The following is a 15,021-nucleotide window of genomic DNA, read 5'->3' as shown; positions in this document are numbered from 1 at the left end:
ACCCTGCAGATGTGCCCATGAAGGTCTGCTGCAACAGTGGATCATGGCTCCTCTTGGAAATAGCCAGGGCCAAGGCTATCTCTGCCACAAAACATAGATACATGAGGCTGGGCATGGTGGTTCATGCCTGTAATCCCAGAATATTGGGAGGCCAAGTTAGGAGGATCGCTTGAGTCCAGGATTTCAAGACCAGCCTGGGCAACAAAGTGAGACTCTGTCTCTACAAAAAATAAAAAAAATAAAAATAGCCAGGTGTGGTAGTGTGCACTTCTGGTCCCAGCTACTCAGGAGGCTGAGGCGGGAAGATCGCTTGATCCCAGGAAATTGAGGCTGCAGTGAGTGAGCTGTGATTGTGCTACTGCAACCTAGCCTGGGTGACAAAAGTGAGTCCCTGTCTCAAAAAAAAAAAAAAAAAAAAAAAAAGATAAATGAGGGGGCGGGCAGAGATGGGATGACACAGGAAAGAAGGGAGGAGGGGAGCATGGCAAAAGGGAACTGGTGGTCTAGACCCCTGGTGCTGGCAAAGGGTGAAGAGAAGCTGCCTTTCCTGTCAGAGGCTCACTAAGAGGAGGATCTGGCCAGTAGGGTGTGGGGCTCCCTGCTTCCCACCTAGCTCCTGCCATGACTGGCTTTTGCGCAGTCCCTCCCTCACTTTGTGGCTCCTGTGGCTCCCTGCTGCTACTGTCCAGAGCCTCGCTAGCCTCCTCCCCATTGTCACTGCAGATGGCCTTCCCTGAGCCCCCCAGTCCACTCTACCTCCATGCTTAAGCCATGTTCCTTCTTGAGTACCATGCACTTTTTTTTTTTTTTTTTTTTTTTTTTTTTGAGATGGAATCTTGCTCTTGTTGTCCATGTTGGAGTGCAATGGTGCAATCTCCGCTTACTGTAACCTCTGCCTCCTGGGTTCAAGCAATTCTCCTGCCTCAGCCTCCCAAGTAGCTGGGGTTAAAGGCATGCCCCACCATGCCCAGCTAATTTCGTATTTTTAGTAGAGACAGGGTTTCTCCACGTTGGAACCTCAGATGATCCGCCCGCCTTGGCCTCCCAAAGTGCTGGGATTACAGGCGTGAGCTACCACGTCCGGCCAACCATGCACTTTTGTATCTGCACAAGGTGTGGGACCTTTTCCTGTATGCTGGTTTCAGCCTACCACCAGCTCTGCACGCAGAGGACCTCTCAGTTCCTTTCTTTCCCCTCCCATCCTCCACACCACAGGCAAAGCCCTCCTCCTCCAGCAAACTTGCCTTGACTATCACCGCCCCCAATGTCATCCCCCATACTTTCTTGCATGTGGTTGCATACTGGCCATACTCACAACTGGCCATTTCATGTCACGTCCCCATAACTAGACTCTTCCCTAGCCAGGGACAGCATTCTCCTCCAGAATCTCTTCTCTTTGCCTAGAATCACAGCCTCTCTCAGACTTCCAGGTAGGAGGAAAGGGTTCTGAACCATGGACAGGAAGTTCTAAAAGGACCCTGAGTACTATGGTCTGGGCTTCAGAGGCCCATAAGATCACAAAGGTATTTCCTGGGGCATCACTCGGGTATTGAGGATCCCCAAACAGCCACCAGATCAGTAAACCTTCCCTCCTTCCAGAACCCAAACAGAACACACAGAGCTAGGCCAGGCTCCCAGTATCCTGGGTGGAGGCCCTGCATGTGATTAGGCCTGTGATGACTCAAAATAAAGAGGGACTGGGGTATAGGTGCAGGATGGCTGGAGGTGAGGATGTACCCTGAACTAAGCAAGCAGAAAACCCCATCCTTTTCTAAGAAGAGAAGAAGCCACAAAGTTCACCTCTCTGGCTTGAGGGTACCCTAGGGAGTAGCAGATGAGTTCTCCAAAGGCACTGGCTTTCCTCAGGGATCTCTGATGAGTATGTACAGGGACTGGAACAATTCTATATACTCTACACCCCAGCTGACACAGAGCTGGCTTAGACCAGCTGAGCCATGGAGCTATCTTCATTCCACCACCCTACCCCCCTAGCCCCACAGCTGCCTTTGGAAGTGCCACAAATTACTGTCACCTGCTAAGAGTCGTAGGAAGACCAGACCTTGCTGCTGGAAAGAGAGGAAGGCCAGCAAGTGCCCTTCCTGGTACCCTCAAGCTGACAGCAAGGCACACATCCCTGGTTGGGAAAAGGACCAGACTCTACACCCTGCATTTGCAGGTACCACTGTGCCCCATCCCAGTCAGCCCCCAGGAGCCCAGGAGGGGAAGACCCAATAGCAGTACTCACCGGGAGGTCTGTGAAGGCTATACCTGTGGGGGGAAAGGAACAGTCATCAGGGCCAGGCCCTGGGACTACTCTGCTTCTGCACTACTCCCCATGGTGGAGCCAGTGCTAGAGCTGGATAGTTGTTATTGTTGTTGTTTCTTTTTTTTTTTTTTTTTTTTGAGACAGAGTCTTCCTCTGTTGCCCAGGCTGGAGTGCAGTGGTGCGATCTTGGCTCACTACAACCTCTGCCTCCCAGTTCAAGCGATTCTCCTGGCTCAGCCTCCTGAATAGCTGAGATTACAGGTGGCCACCACCACACCTGGCTAATTTTTATATTTTTAGTAGAGACAGGTTTCACCATGTTGGCCAGGCTGGTCTTGAACCCATGACCTCAAGTGATTCACCCGCCTCAGCCTCCCAAAGTGCTAGGATTACAGGTGTGAGCAACTTCGCCCGACAGGGCAGTTTTAATTAGACCATGGCCTTCTCTTTGTGGGTGGCCTGGCCAGAAGTGAAATCAAATGCTTAGGTAGGTCCATAGCTCTTCCAACCTCAAGGAAAGGCTGCTAGGAAGAACTAAATTCAAAAGATATATCTCCACAGCCCCTTCAGGCCTGATCCTTCTCTTGATTTGACACATACTTATGGAAACCCACTGTGCATGCCAGATCCTTTTCCATTCTTTTTTTTTTTTTTTTTTTTTTTTTTTTGAGATGATCTCACTGTGTTGCCCAGGCTGGAGTACAGTAGCGCAATCCTGGCTCACTTCAACCTCTGCCTCCCGAGTTCAAGCAGTTCTCCTGCCTCAGCCTACTGAGCAGCTTGGACTACAGGCACACGCCACTACACCCGGCTAATATATATTTTTGGTAGAGACAGGGTTTTGCCATATTGGCCAGGCTGGTCTTGAACTCCTGACCTCAAGTGATCCACCTGCCTCAGCCTCCCAAAGTGCTGGGATTACAGGTGTGAGCCACCAGGCATGGCCCCTTTTTCATCTATTACTTCATCTGATCCTCATACCAACTCTGGGGACCAGGCTTTATTATCGCGTTTTACAAAGGAGAAAAATAAGCTTCAGAGGTTCAACAATTTGCCAATAATCATAAAGCTAACAGAAGTGGTGGGACTGGATTCATTCCCAGTCTGATGCTCCAGTGTCATCTGGAAGCTGATGGAGAGGCAGAGACAGGGAACATGGCAGTTGCCTATCTTCAGACCATACGCAGAGTCCTCACAGGTTCCAAGTTGGCAAAGCCCAGGTTAACAATGGCCTGTGTGGGAGGATCTCTTGAGACCAGGAGTTCAAGACCAGCATGGGCAACATATCGAGGCTCCGTCTCTACAAAATATATAAAATTAGTTATGGTTCCAGCTACTTGGGAGGCTGAGGTAGAAGGACCACTTGAGGCCTGCAGGTCGAGGCTACGGTAAGCTATGACTGTGCTACTGAGTTCCAGCTTGGGTGATAGAGCAAGACCCTGTCCCCAAAACCAAAAAAGCCTGTCAAAAACCCTCCTGCCAAGAGAAGGGGCTGCATTTCTAGGAACCTCAGCTCTGAATTGGAACTGAGGGTAGAGGGGAGTGGGACCCCAACTACATAAGCAGGCCAAAAGAGCACCCACATTCTTCAGACTTGAGAAATGGCTCAGGGCCAGTGGAGGCTCTCCCAAAGACTCAAAGCCCTCTCATATTTTAGATAAAGTCTACTATCTCCCAGAAGCTCCTGAGGTTTTGGCCTCAGAGGTTTTCAAACTGCTGATTCCTTAGAGGTCTCCAGTCTGCTACTCTAACCCCTGCCCAGAAAAGAAACTGAAGCCCTGCGGAATACAATAGGGGAGGGTCTGACAACAGGTCTCCCAGAAAGCTGGCCAGAATCATGCCAGCCAGCACATATCACATGCTTCCTCTCTCCTGGGCACTGGACTGAGTGTCTTGTAAGGCATCACTCAATCCTCAGAACAACCTTGGAAGATGTATACTGTCTCATACTAGTTCACATATGAAAAATCCAAGGTGCAGAGAGATGGTTTACATTCTTTGCTTGACTATTTTGTTTGCTTCTCACTGAGGGATGCTCATAAGCCACATGGTCTGCCTGTCTGAGGCCACTTCTGGGCCCCACGTGCACAGCTGGCATGACTCCAGCATGCTGGCAGGACTGAATCTAGAAATCTCTCTGTACCCAGGCGGAGAACCCAGTGTCCACTCAGCAGGTCTGCCCAGGAGCTGCCCTCATGGATCACAGCATGGCCAGGATATTGCTTACTCCAGGGATCATGAAGGAGTCCCCCAAAACCCTTGAAAAAGGGAGTCCTAGTCCGTAAGTTATATGTAGTATGACTTTTGGCAAGTAACCCAACTTCTCTGAGCTCATCTGAAAAAAAGAGATAATACAGATCTCTTGACTTCAAGGAAAAAGGGAGAAAATGAGACATTCTCTGAAAGCTACTTCATGAACTCTGAAGTCTAGGTACAAGTCAGCTGCAGTAGTGCCACAGGGTAAGGCAACTGCCACACTTTTCGTAAAGGGATGACCAACCCAGGCTTGCCCAACTGCCTCAATGGCACCCAGGAAGGACAAGGCCTTGAGGTGCTTCCAGGAGAATGAGGAAAGACGCTACTCCACCCACTACTCCACTGGACAGGAGCAACACTGCTCCTCCAGCCTGCAATGTCTCTTTGATGGAAAGATCCAAGTTGGCCCATGGAAAGAAGCTTCAGGCAAAGATCCAGGAGGCAAATAGGATAGCCAAACTTGCTGATAAGGAGTACCCTGAGCCAAACAGACATAGGTCAGGGACCACTGAGGCTGAGAACATAAAGACCTTGGGAGAGCTGTGTGGAAATGACTGTATGTGGACCACCTGCAAATGAGGCGTCAGTCCATGTCTCTGTTCACTCATCCTTCTGCCAAGTATTTGTTGTCATAAGACTAGAGAAACAGCTGCAAGCCTGGTCCTCAGATTCCAGCAGGAGAGATGGCATATAACTAACAGTTCTGCAGACAATTGACCAATGGCACAAGGGGAAGGGCTGTGACAGAGGAAAAGAGCAGAGGGTCCAGAAGCATGAGATATCATTCTGCTGCTGTAAAGGAGCAGCATCTGCTGCTGTTCAATTCTAAAGCACATTATTTTTTTTTTTTTTTTTTTTTTTTTTTTTTGAGACGGAGTTTCGCTCTTGTTACCCAGGCTGGAGTGCAATGGCGCGATCTCGGCTCACCGCAACCTCCGCCTCCTGGGTTCAGGCAATTCTCCTGCCTCAGCCTCCTGAGTAGCTGGGATTACAGGCACGCGCCACCACGCCCAGCTAATTTTTTGTATTTTTAGTAGAGACGGGGTTTCACCATGTTGACCAGGATGGTCTCGATCTCTCGACCTCGTGATCCACCCGCCTCGGCCTCCCAAAGTGCTGGGATTACAGGCTTGAGCCACCGCGCCCGGCTCTAAAGCACATTATTGATAAGATGGCTTGGGAAAAGGAAACAGGGACATTAGAAGATTCACCATGCAGTCTGTCACTCCAACTTAATTGCCTTTCCATTAAATTTTGTGATCTAGAAAATGCAGGGGACAGGCCATATCCTGTTTTCAGTAAGGTCTCAATAATATCCATGTGGAGAAAATGGAAAAATATGAGCTTCAGGAACTAAGTGATTCTTCTTCTTCTTCTTTTTTAATAGAGACAGGGTCTTGCCAGTTGCCCAGGCTCATCTTGAACTCCTGTGGTCAAGCGATCCACCCACCTCGGCCTCCCAAAGTGCGGGGAATATAGGCATGAGCCACCGAGCTCAGCCAACTTAGTGACTCTTAAATGGCTGATGTCTTTCTGGACAAGCTCAACTATACACTGAAGGGCTCAAATCTTAACCTCCTCTCCTTCCTATATTTTTTTATCAATATCTTTATGAAAACATAAAACAAACACGTTTAACAGATTTTAGATTAATACAGCAATGAAAAGACTATCAAATATTTGAGAGAGAACAAGCAAAAACAGAAGGTGTTGAAAGGCTGGGGAAAAAAAAAAGCAATGTACTACTAGATGAAGTTTAATTACAACATGAGTGAGGTCTTGGATGGGGGTCTATAAAAAGCACCCACTAAGGAGATAGGTTTCTAAAAACAGCCTAAGGGTTTGAGCGGACATTAAAGTAGCCATCTGGGCTCCGTGGGATCTTGGAACTTGACTGACAAAGAGCTCATGGCCCTTTGGTGGTCCCAGTGCACATGAAGAACCCAGAGTAGAGAGATGCAGGTGCAGAGGGAACAGCAGAGTATGCCCTCATCTGTGAGCAAAATGTGGGCAAGCTGCAGGGATATGAGGAAGGCATACAAAGGGGCAGGTGAAGGGGGGCTTGGATACAGGGTGAGAGCCCACAACAGTGGCCCCTGGTACTATGACAGCAGAATCTGGAGCCAAGAAATAGCTGGAGTCAGAGTGCAGAATGGAGAGTGAAGAGCTGTCTTGAGGCCCTGGCCCACCATCTACCCACTAGCTCCTTACCAGTTGGTCACTAGAAACTGCAGCCAGGTAGTCATCAATTTCAGAGAAGGGTTTCTCCGATGTACACCTAGGTCAGCTCAGCAGTGTCTGTGCTACGTTCTTAATTGCCTAGCTATCAAGGCTTTCCTGCTGGCTCTTGGCTGGGGCATCTGGCTGCCCTGATGAGGAATACTGGCTGCTAGGCATGCACTCCCAGCCATCAGCAACCCAATTCCCACTCAGGTCCCTTGATTCTAGCTGGGTCCACCTCCCGGACAAGTCATAGAGGGGATGTGGAGAATGGCAGCCACCTTTTTACTGACCCTCAAGCCAAGGGAAATGGGGCTTCTAGGAGTTGAGTTCCAAATAAAATGCCCAACTCCCTTTCCTGGCAGGGCTGGTGGCAGCTGGGCTGATAGAGTTCTGCCAGTCCTCTCCTCACTATACCATACTAGGAGAACTAGGGTGTGGCTAGATCAGTCACCTCTGCAAACCCAGGCAGGCAGACCCAGCAGTCAGTCACCACCTCAGGGCCAATGTGGCCAAATACAAGTTAGCACCCAGTAAGCAAGGCATCAGAATAGTAAAATTCTCTTTCTCTCAAGTCCTAATCCTAAATGTCTATGCATGTACAGGAATGTTCCTCCCAGGGATCCCACAGGCCCCCATCCTCTTCCACTGATTGCTATTTCTCCTAGTTAACAGCACTACTAATCCAGCCATTTTCCCACCTTTCCTTCTTGCAAGTGCACCCCATCTGTCACCAAGCCCTGTGGGGCCACACCTGGGCCTTTTTCCTGCACCCATCCCCACTGCCTTACCTCAGGCCATCTGCCTCTTCTCTTCTCCTGGTCTTAACTCTGGTCCATCCTTCATGGTTTCACCAGAGGCCTTTTTCAATGTAACTGCTCCAGCTGCTGCCCATTCACCAAGAACAGGCCAGGGGTCTGGCCCCATCTGACTCCAGCCTGTCTGTTTACCTCCTGGACTAATGCTGCCCTCACTGCTGCTCCACAGCAACCAGCACCAAAGTCTGGGCCAGGTCACAGGCATGCAAACCACCACCACATAATCTATGCGAGAGCTCCCCAAACTTCTCATCCAATGCCAAACCTTGCTCCAACAAGCACCACCAAGCCAAGATCACGACCAGGATACTACTGCACTCTGAGCATCCTCCCCAGGCTGGATAAATGCTGCTGACTGGCTGGATGAACAAAGGCATGCCCCTCCTACCCTCTATTCACCTGAAAGGGCTTCAATGCCTGGAAATGGTGCAGTACCCCAGAGCTCAGCAGAGGTGACACTGCCTTGAGCACTTGCCCCTGAGCCTCTCACCAACCAAAGTGGCTCCTCAGAGCAGAGCATCCAAGGTCTGTTATGCACGCACCAAGACTATGGCCATTCTTGGTGTAGAAGCAAGTGCCATTGATGAGGTTGACGCAGCAGCCGATCACATCTCCTGTGGTGAATGTGGGACCATATGGCTGGCCAGTCCCCGAGGAGCAGAAGGAATGCCCATCATCGCCATGGTAACCATAGGAATGTTTGTCCCAACCTGTGGGGGAAGAGAGCGGAAATAACTGAGTAGGTACTTGAGGGAGGAACAAGACATTCGCAGAAGCCCACCCAGGTCTCTCAGCCTCTCCTCAGCCTGCTTCACCTCTGTCAGCACTCTCAGCCTCTCACAGAGCCACCAACAGACAGTCTGGCTGTGGGTCCAGCAGGTGACCACCCAAGCAGCTGATGCAGCCCCACAGAAGAATGATCCCACACTACAGTTAGCAGGAACACACCAGAGGGAGGTACAACATGGAGGTGGTCAGAGGAAGCCTTGTGAAGGAGAGGGAGCTGGAAGTGACCTTGGAAGTACATCTGTGGGTTGTTTAACATACCTTTTAAATTGAGAATTCGTTTACATAAGATTCTCTCTTTTATTTATTTATTTTTTTTGAGACAAAGTCACCCAGGCTGGAGTGCAGTGGTGTAATCTTGGCTCACTGCAACTTTCGCCTCCCAGGTTCAAGCAATTCTCTTGACTCAGCCTCTGGAGTAGCTGTGGTTACAGGCACATGCCACCACACCCAGCTAATTTTTGTATTTTTAGTAGAAACAGGGTTTCAATATGTTGATCAGGCTGGTCTCAAACTGCTGACCTCAGGTGATCCTCTGGCCTCAGCCTCCCAGTGTTGAGAATACAGGCATGAGCCACTGTGCCCGGCTGATTCTTCCTTTTTTTTTTTTTTTTTTTTTCAAATGAGACAGAGTTTCGCTCTTGTTACCCAGGCTGGAGTGCAATGGCACGATCTCGGCTCACCGCAACCTCCGCCTCCTGGGTTCAGGCAATTCTCCTGCCTCAGCCTCCTGAGTAGCTGGGATTACAGGCACGTGCCACCATGCCCAGCTAATTTTTTGTATTTTTAGTAGAGACGGGGTTTCACTATGTTGACCGAGATGGTCTCGATCTCTTGACCTCGTGATCCACCCGCCTCGGCCTCCCAAAGTGCTGGGATTACAGGCTTGAGCCACTGCGCCCGGCCGATTCTTCCTTTTAAACTGTACAATTCAAATCAGTTTTACCAAATGTATACAGTTGCATTACTACCACCACCACAATCGAGACACAGAACATTTCCATCACTCTAAAAAAGTTCCCAGCTGAGTATGGTGGCTCATGCTTATCATCATAACACTTTGGGAGACTAAAGTGAGGTTGGGAGGTCAAGATCAGCCTGAGACAACATAGTGGGACCTCATCTCTATAAAAAATTTTAAACATTAGCAGGGTGCAGTGGCTCGCACCTGTAATTCCAGCACTTGGGAGGCTGAGGTGGGCGGATCACCTGAGGTTGGGAGTTTGAGACCAGCCTGACCAACACAGAGAAACCCCATCTCTACCAAGAATACAAAATTAGCTGGGTGCTGTAGCACATGCCTGTAATCCCAGCTACTCGGGAGGCTGAGGCAGGAGGGTCGCTTGAACCCAGGAGGCGGAGGCTGCAGTGAGCTTAGACTGTGCCATTGCACTACAGTCTGGGCAACAAGAGTGAAACTCTGTATCAAAAACATTGCCAGATGTGGTGGCACCTGCCTGTAGTCCCAGCTACTCAGGAGGCTGAGGTGGGAGGATTACTTAAGCCCAGGAGTGCAAGGCTGCACTCCAGCCTGGGCAACAAAGTGAGACCCTGTCTCCAAAAAAAAAAAAGTTTCCTCAGGTGTCTTGGCAGTCAATTTATGCCACCCATCCCCAGTCACTGACAACATTGATCTGATGTGTTCCTACGGTTTTGCCTTTTCCAGAATTTCACATAAATGGAATCATAGAACACGTAGTGTCTTGCCTGGCTTCTTACACTTAGCACAATGCATCTGTGATTTACCCATATTGTTAGGAGTAGCAGTGTTCCATTCCTTTTTATTGCTGAGTAGTACTCCATGTATGGATACACCCCAGTTTTTCTATCTGTTTATACACCAGTTGATGACATCTAAGTTATAATTTTTAGCTATTATGAGTAAAGCCAACAAATGTTTGCTTTGAGGTATTTACACAGACATATGTTTTCATTTCTCTTGGGTAAATACTTATAAGTGGTACTGCTGAGTCACAAGATAAGTGTATGTTTAACTAGATAAGAAACTGTCAAACCATTTTCCAAAGTGGCTGTACATTCCACCAAGCAATGTATAAGCTTCATATCTTCTTCAGTATTTTTATTCAGTTCATTTTTTTTGGCCTTTTAGTGTATATATAGTGGTTTTAATATCATTGTGGTTTTAACATACATATTCCCTATGACAAAACATACTGAGTATCTTTTCATGTACTCATTTGCAATCTACTTGTTGAAAAACTATTCAACTATTCAAATTTTTAACTCATTTTTTATTGGGTTGTTTATTGTATTGCACTTGTTTACTGTATTACACTGTAAAGGTTCTTGATATATATTAGATACAAATCCTTTTATGTTTTGTGAATATTTCTTCCAGTCTGCAGCTTGTCTTTTTTTTTTTTGAGACGGAGTTTCACTCTTGTTACCCAGGCTGGAGTGCAATGGCACGATCTCGGCTCACCGCAATCTCCGCCTCCTGGGCTCAGGCAATTCTCCTGCCTCAGCCTCCTCAGTAGCTGGGATTACAGGCACGCGCCACCATGCCCAGCTAGTTTTTTGTGTTTTTAGTAGAGACGGGGTTTCACCATGTTAACCAGGATGGTCTCGATCTCTCGACCTCGTGATCCACCCGCCTCGGCCTCCCAAAGTGCTGGGATTACAGGCTTGAGCCACCGCACCCGGCTTTTTTTTTTTTTTTTTTTTTTTGAGACAGGGTTTCACTCTCTCGCCCGGAGTAGAAGTGCAGCGGCCCAATCTCAGCTAACCCCAATCTCTGCCTCCCAGACTCAAGGGATTCTCCTGCCTCAGCCTCCCAAGTAGCTGGGATTACAGGCCACAACTTCCATTACGCCACAACTGCCTGGCTGATTTTTGTATTTTTAGTAGAGACAGGGTTTCACCATGTTGGCCAGGTTGGTCTCGAACTCCTGACCTCCAATGATCCACCCGCTTTGACCTCCCAAACTGTTGCGATTACAGGCATGAGCCACCGTGCCCAGCCTCATTTTTTTAACAATGCCTTTCAAAGGTGGGCTGTGATTCTGATTGGGACTGTGTTGACTCTTTAGGTCAATCTGGAGAAAATAGATAGCTTAACAATATTAATTATTCTGGCCAGGTACAGTGGCTCACACCTATAATCCAAGCACTTTGGGAGGCCGAGGCAGGAATACTGCTTGAGCCCAGGAGTTTGAGACCAGCCTGGGTAACATAATGAGACTTCGTCTCTACAAAAAAATCAAGAAATGAGGCAGAAGGATCACTTGAGCCCAGAAGATGGAGGCTGAAGTAACCCCAGAGTGCACCACTGCACTCCCACCTGGGTGACAGAGCAAGACCCTGCCTCAAAAAAAACTATTATCATTTTAATCTATGAACATGGCATATCGTTCCATTTACTTATAATCTTTATCTCAGTAGTTTTGAAAAAATTATCTCTTACATGTTTCATTTCTATGCTATTATGAATGATATTTTAAAATTCCAGCTTCCAATTGTTTCTTGCCATTATTATTATTATTACTTTTATTTATTTATTTTTTTGAGACAGAGACTCATTCTGTCACCCAGGCTGGAGTGCAGTGGCATGATCCTGGCTTACTGCAAACTTCACCTCCTGAGTTCAAGCAATTCTTCTGCCTCAGCCTCCCAAGTAGCTGGGATTACAGGCATGTACCACCATGCCCAGCTAATTTTTGTATTTTTAGTAGAGACAGGGTTTTGCCATGTTGGCCAGGCTGGTCTTGAACTCCTAACCTCAAGTGATTTCCCCACCTTAGCCTCCCAAAGTACTGGAACTACAGGTGTGGGCCACCATGCCTGATCTGCTTCTTGCTATTAAATTAAAATAGAATTAATTTTGGGCCAGGCACGGTGGCTTATGCCTGTAATCCCACAATTTTGAAAGGCCGAGGAGGGCGGATCATCTGAGGTCAAGAGTTTGAGACCAGCCTGGCCAACATGGCAAAACCCTGTCTCTACTAAAAATACAAAAATTAGTCAGGCATGGTGGCAGGCACCTGTAATTCCAACTAGTCAGGAGGCTGAGGCAGGAGAATCACTTGAACCCAGGAGGCAGAGGTTGTTGTGAGCCAAGATCGAACAACTGCATTCCAGCCTGGGCAACAGAGTAAGACTCTGTCTCAAAATTTAATTAATTAATTAATTAAATTTAATTTGGAGGTAGGAAATGGAGTCAAGGTTTCCTCTTCTTCTTCTTCTTCTTTTTTTTTTGAGATAGAGTCTCACTCTGTCACCCAGGCTGGGGTGCAGTGGTGCAATCTCGGCTCACTACAACCTCCACCTCCTGGGTTCAAGTGATTCTCCTGCTTCAGCCTCCCAAGTAGCTGGGACTACAGGCACCCACCACCACACAGGCTAATTTTTGTATTTTTAGTAGAGACAGGGTTTCGCCATACTGGCCAAATCGGTCTCAAACTCCTGACATCAGGTTATCCGCCCACCTCGGCTTCCCAAAGTGCTGGGATTACAGGTATGAGCCACCATGCCCAGCCAAGGTTTCTTTTTTAAGTGATTAGAAGGTTCTAAAATTAGATTACAATGATGGTTGTACAATTCTTTAAATATGCAAAAAAACTACTGAATCATACACTTTAAATGGAAGAACTACATGGTATTTTAGCTCAATAAAGCTGTTTAAGATATCTGTACATGTGTTACATATGTATGTATATATGTATGTATGCACATACATAGACTATTTTATTTTATTTATTTTTTTATTTTTTGAGACGGAGTTTCGCTCTAGCTACTCAGGCTGGAGTGCAATGGCGCGATCTTGGCTCACCGCAACCTCTGCTTCCTGGGTTCAAGCAATTCTCCTGCCTCAGCCTCCTGAGTAGCTGGGATTACAGGCACGTGCCACCATGCCCAGCTAATTTTTTGTATTGTTAGTAGAGATGGGGTTTCACCATGTTGACCAGGATGGTCTCGATCTCTCAACCTCGTGATCCACCGGCCTCGGCCTCCCAAAGTGCTGGGATTACAGGCTTGAGCCACCGCGCCTGGCCGACTATTTTATTTTTATGTATTTACCTGGTATCCTACAATACAACCTTGTTAAACTCACCAATTCACTCTGGTAGCTTTTTTTTTTTTTTTTGAAGATTCTTTGAGATTTCTTTTTAATACAGATGATTCTACTGTCTGAAAATAGTTTGATTTCTTCCTTTCCAATCTGTATACCTTTTATGTCTCTACCCTGCCTTGCTGCACTGCCTAGGCCCTCCAATACAGTGCTGAACAGAAATCATGAGAACAGAAGTGAGACCTCTGAAGGGCACCAAGCTTCATTTGTTTGTTTATTTGAGACAGGGTCTTGTTTATTTATTTACTTACTTACTTGTAACAGGATCTTCTTCTGGCACCCAGGCTGGAGTGCAGTTGCACAATCTTGGCTCACTGCAACCTCTGCTTCCTAGGCTCAAGCAATCCTCCCACCTCAGCCTCCCAAGTAGCTGGAACTACAGACATATGTCACCACATCCAACCACCAAGGTTTTTTTTTTGAGACACAGTTTTGCTCTTGTTGCCCAGACTGGAGTGCAATGGCGTGATCAGGGCTCACTGAAACCTCCACTTCCTGGGTTAAAGAAATTCTCCTCCCTCAGTCTCCCAAGTAGCTGGGATTACAGGTATAAGCCACCATGCTAAACTGATTTTTTGTATTTTTAGTAGAGACAAGGTTTCACCATGTTGGTCAGGCTGGTCTCGAACTCCTAGGGTGATCCACCTGCCTCGGCCTCCAAAAATTCTGGCTTGCGCTACCGTGCCTGGCCCCACCAAGATTTTTTTAAAATTTATTACTAATGGCTGGGTGCAGTGGCTCATGCCTATAATCCCAGCACTTCGGGGGGCTGTAGTGGGTGGATCACGAGGTCAGGAACCCCATCTCTACTGAAAATACCAAAAAAAATTAGCCGGGTGTGGTGGCGGACACCTGTAATCGCAGGTACTCAGGAGGGTGAGGCAGGAGAATCACTTGAACCCGGGAAGGCAGAGGTTGCAGTGAGCTGAGATTGGGCACTGCACTCCAGCCTGGGCAACAAGAATGAGACTCTGTCTCAAATTAAAAAAAAAAAAATTACCATTATGTGAACAGACAGGGTCTTTCTATGTTGCCCAGGCTGGTCTCAAACTCCTGGCCTGAAGCGATCGTCCTAGCTCTGCATCAAGGTTTTATACAAGGGGAGAGGGGAGTGAAAAAGGGAAGAGGATGTGTAGGCAAAGGCATGAGGGCAGGTGGGGCAGGAGTGGGAGACCTGTAGAGGGGCTAAACTGCCTGGCTAAGGAGCAGAAATGGAACTCTCAGAGCCCAGGACCTGCATAGGTTAGGGAGCCGATAGGCTGACAGGGACTCCTCCAGGTAGCATCCCCAGTGTCTGCCTGCCTCCTCCTTGGTGCCTAAGCAGCACACCATAGGAACATCCTGTCCCTCCTATGTGGCATGGGTAGAGGCTCTCCTCTGAGTAGACGATCTGAGTAGCTCAGAAAGCAGGGCAAGTTTCAAACATTCACAGTACATGTGTGTACATGGACAGGCAAGGACATGGGGTGTGGGCAGGCAGCAAGCAAAGGTGTTGGGGTGAGAAAAGAAAGATGACAGGGCCAAGGGCTGACAAGGGAGGCAGAGAGTATGACTGGAGAGGTGACACAGACCAGACCCTGGAGCCT

General features: G+C 47.9%; 1 protein-coding gene across 4 annotated transcripts in view; it reads right to left on the bottom strand.

The window, feature by feature from the left end:
- The window catches only part of RANBP10 (RAN binding protein 10), an 85,372-nt gene that overhangs the window by 17,005 nt on the left and 53,346 nt on the right, over positions 1-15,021 (bottom strand). For all 4 annotated transcript variants that reach the window (XM_074401877.1, XM_074401881.1, XM_039477930.2 and 1 more), the window contains 2 exons: positions 8,103-8,270; positions 2,246-2,268 (listed from right to left, as the gene is read on the bottom strand). In XM_074401877.1, the coding sequence (XP_074257978.1) occupies positions 2,246-2,268; positions 8,103-8,270 (191 nt within the window). The remainder of the gene's footprint in view (positions 1-2,245; positions 2,269-8,102; positions 8,271-15,021) is intronic.

Source organism: Saimiri boliviensis, chromosome 1, assembly GCF_048565385.1.
Source record: "Saimiri boliviensis isolate mSaiBol1 chromosome 1, mSaiBol1.pri, whole genome shotgun sequence".
Lineage (NCBI taxonomy): Eukaryota > Metazoa > Chordata > Mammalia > Primates > Cebidae > Saimiri > Saimiri boliviensis.
Note: the sequence above shows the minus strand (reverse complement) of the source record. Positions and strands in the feature narration are given on the sequence as shown.